The sequence below is a fragment of the Amphimedon queenslandica genome, unplaced genomic scaffold (genome assembly GCF_000090795.2).
Source record: "Amphimedon queenslandica unplaced genomic scaffold, v1.1 AMPQUscaffold_9328_Cont18684, whole genome shotgun sequence".
Lineage (NCBI taxonomy): Eukaryota > Metazoa > Porifera > Demospongiae > Haplosclerida > Niphatidae > Amphimedon > Amphimedon queenslandica.
In genome coordinates, this window is record NW_003550400.1 from 1 (window position 1) to 3526 (window position 3526).

Sequence of the window (3526 nt, forward strand, 5' to 3'; positions counted from 1 at the left end):
ATTATTGTTATAAATATTGTATTTATTAATACATGTGTTTGTATATTGCTATTGTTATTATTAGTATTTTTTGGAGAAATTTTAGAGAGAATAAAATTGGGCGAATTGCTAAATTTTAGTGATTGGCAGATTTTATTTGGCAAATTGGTGGCCACGTGCCATTGAGCATGCATATATTGGCTCAAAATGGCTTGTTTAATTTTGGCGAATGGCTATCAAAACGCCAAATTCGCCAAATTTACTTCCTTCCAAAATTTCCCGCTATACGGTACTAGTTTATTTATCATTTTAAATATTAATGTATTATTATTATTATTATTATTATTATTATTTCTGTTTTTAAGATGGGTCTTATTGAAGAACGTCCATTTGGCTGCCCAGTGGTTAGTACAGTGGACCCTCGATTATCCGGACCCCGTTTATCCGGACCCTCGTTTATCCGGATTCAAAAATTCCAACAGGAAGTGACCACGTGGAAGCCTTCATTAATTAATTACAGTTATTTAATATTAATTTTTATTGATAATCAATTAATTATAAGCTTAATTTATTAATTAATTACTTTTTAAATGGAGAAGAAGACAGCAGGTGCTGCAGCAGTCGCAACAGAAAGGAATGATCCAGTCAAATCAAAAGCAGTGGAGAAAAAGAAGCGTAAAAGGGTCGTTCTTACTATTGAAGAAAAACTAAAGATATTAAAAATGATAGACAATGGTGTTTCATACTCAGTGATAGCAGAAAAGTTTGCCATAGGAAAGAGCACTGTTGGTGATATAAAAAAGAACAAAGGTACAATATTGAAGTTTAAGAAGAATATTGAAGAGATGGGGATGAGTAGAAAGACAAAGACAATGAAATTAAGTGATGATGTCTTGCTTGATCAGTGCGTTTACCTCTGGTTTAAACAGAAAAGGATGAAAGGTGAACCAGTTAGTGGACCACTTTTATGTGAAAAAGCTGTTGATCTGTCAAAGAGAATACATAATGAAACAACTAGTTTTAAAGCAAGTGATGGATGGCTCTGGAGATTTTGTAAAAGGCATGGTATTCGGCAACTTTCATTGCAAGGAGAGAAGCTATGCAGTGATGCAGAAGCAGCTGATAGTTTTATCACATCATTTAGAGAATTGGTGACAAAGGAAGCATTATCGCTAAATCAAATATTTAACTGTGATGAGACAGGTTTAAACTATCGTTTACTACCAGAAACAACACTTGCAGCTTCCTTTGAAAAATCTGCTGCAGGAAGAAAAAAATCAAAAGAGCGCATAACACTTAACTTGTGTTCAAATGCATCAGGCACAATCAAGTTGCCAGTTCACATAATAGGCAAAGCGAGACGTCCGCTTTGTTTTAGGAAGCTAGACATGAATTTGCTACCTGTTTTATATACTAGTCATAGCAATGCATGGATGACTGCAGCTCAGTTTACTGAATGGTTTCATGAGACATTTGTACCACATGTTCAAGAGAATCTGCACAAGTTAGGAGAGGAGCCCAGAGCCGTGTTAGTCCTTGATAATTGCTCTGCTCATGCTGTGCCTGAAGACCTTGTCAGTAAGAATGGAAAAATTTTTGCTCAATTTTTACCACCCAATGTCACTGCATTAATCCAGCCTATGGACCAAGGCGTCATACAAGCTGTGAAAAAGCGATATAAAAAGAAGTTGTTACGTAGGCTCATTATTGAGGATGATTGTGGTACATCAGTTTCAGACTTTTTGAAAGGGGTCAATTTAAAAGTAGTTGTTGACCTCATTCATGAATCATGGAATGAAGTCACAAAAGAAACAATTAGAAAGTCATGGAATAAAATTCTTCCAATCATAACCATCAAAAGTAGAGCTGAAGTACCTATTCCATCTACACCATTACTAGCAGAATTGTATCAACTAGCAACTGATGATGAAAGTGAATATGAGGCTGACTTTTGTTTATCAAGTATTGGTAACTCATGTGGCTCTGGCTTATGGCATGGTTTGAGAGTAAGGTTTCACCATGAACCTGCACAAGACACTATACCAGAATCAAGTGATGATGATGTATCTTTACAAGTTTTTACAGATTACTTTTCTGAACTTGGAATGACAATAAAGGAAACTGAGATTGCTCAGTGGCTAGAAAGCGATGCAGATCACAGTGGGCTTCAAGTTCTATCTGAAGAAGAGATTTGTGATTATGTGACACGCGTCATGCAAGGAGAAGAAAAAGATGAAGCTACAGATGAAGATAATTCAGAAACTGATGAAGAAGATATTCCATGTCCTGTAACAAATAGTGATGCTGCTCATATGTTTGAACGCTGCCTGATGTGGTTAGAGCATCAAGAAGAAGCCACTGTCTATAACACAACACTGCTTAAAGAATTGCAGATTTTAGCATCAAAAAAGAGAATGCAGTTACTTAAGCAAACAACTATCAAGAACTATTTTCATAGAGGTCTGTAAATTAATTACATGTACATGTGTTGTTATAACATAGAGATACTTTTAAAATATATAATACATGTAAGAATAGTCATAATAAATCATATCATTTTCTTTTTCCTATTTTCTTAGTCTGCTCTTCTTTATCTTTACTTTGATTACAACAAATTTACATGTACATGTATATAAGAGATGAACTATTCATGTTATACTGCCGGCCCGAGCAATTATAATTGTTTAATTTTTGCAATGGATTTTCTGAGCATTGCTATTTTCTCCTTACTCCCATTGCAAACATAAGTGCAAGGAACTTCCAGTCCTTTTCCAAGTTTTCTTTTACCTGTTATTTTACAATCCACGATTCCCCCAGAGGATATGAAGTTATTGATCACTTTTGAGAACTCTTTTGGAACTCTACCGACAATGGTATCATCTTTCTTAATGACTACTGCATTTTGATCATGAGGATTGTTGTCTTCTACTTCTAACTGCAATACTTCATCAATATAAGGAGTCCAAATAGATTTGAATACATGGTGGCCCCTAACTACACTTGCTATCGTAAATTGTGGCATCTTGCTGCAGCCTCTACCAATTCTTGGGCGTGGTGGTTAAATAAGCTATATATTTTAACCGCCACACCCATTTTTATTAACCGGACGAATTCACTTATCCAGATGGCCAAATTTTTTCTCTGTCCAAAGGGGTCCGGATAATGGGCAAGCCTGAAATACGGATCCACGCGGATCAAATGCGGATCGGGCTGAAATGCGGATCAACGCGGAACGCTCGCGGATCTCTATTGAAACTTGACTGATCTGTCTGAAAGAATGATATCTATGCATCAGGAGGGAATTTTTATTAGCTCTATTTAAGTTTTTGATAAGAACTTCATCATTTTAGCAGTTTCAGAACAGGTAGGCTGTTTATGATCATTAGATCTATGTCAATAATATTATTTTCGTTGATTACATTTACTATAGTGTCAGTTTTATTGACAGTTAGAGCTGATATAATAGTTTCAATTAGACTATAAAACTTCATAGTAACGTAGTTGCTAGTAATTTTCATGACAGTTAGATCTATATAAGCTGATTATT

At 35.3% G+C, this 3526-nt stretch overlaps 1 protein-coding gene across 1 annotated transcript; it reads left to right on the top strand.

Annotated features, from left to right (window-relative positions):
- Positions 1-563: 563 nt before the first annotated feature.
- On the top strand, positions 564-2664 carry LOC100633452 (jerky protein homolog-like). The gene has a single exon (XM_003391408.2). The coding sequence runs from the start codon at positions 570-572 to the stop codon at positions 2445-2447; it is 1878 nt and encodes a 625-aa protein (XP_003391456.1). The 5' UTR covers positions 564-569; the 3' UTR covers positions 2448-2664.
- Positions 2665-3526: the final 862 nt, after the last annotated feature.

Coding starts and splice junctions, on each gene's coding strand:
- LOC100633452 (XM_003391408.2), top strand. CDS start 570: ATGGAGAAGAAGACAGCAGGTGCTGCAGCAGTCGCAACAGAAAGGAAT.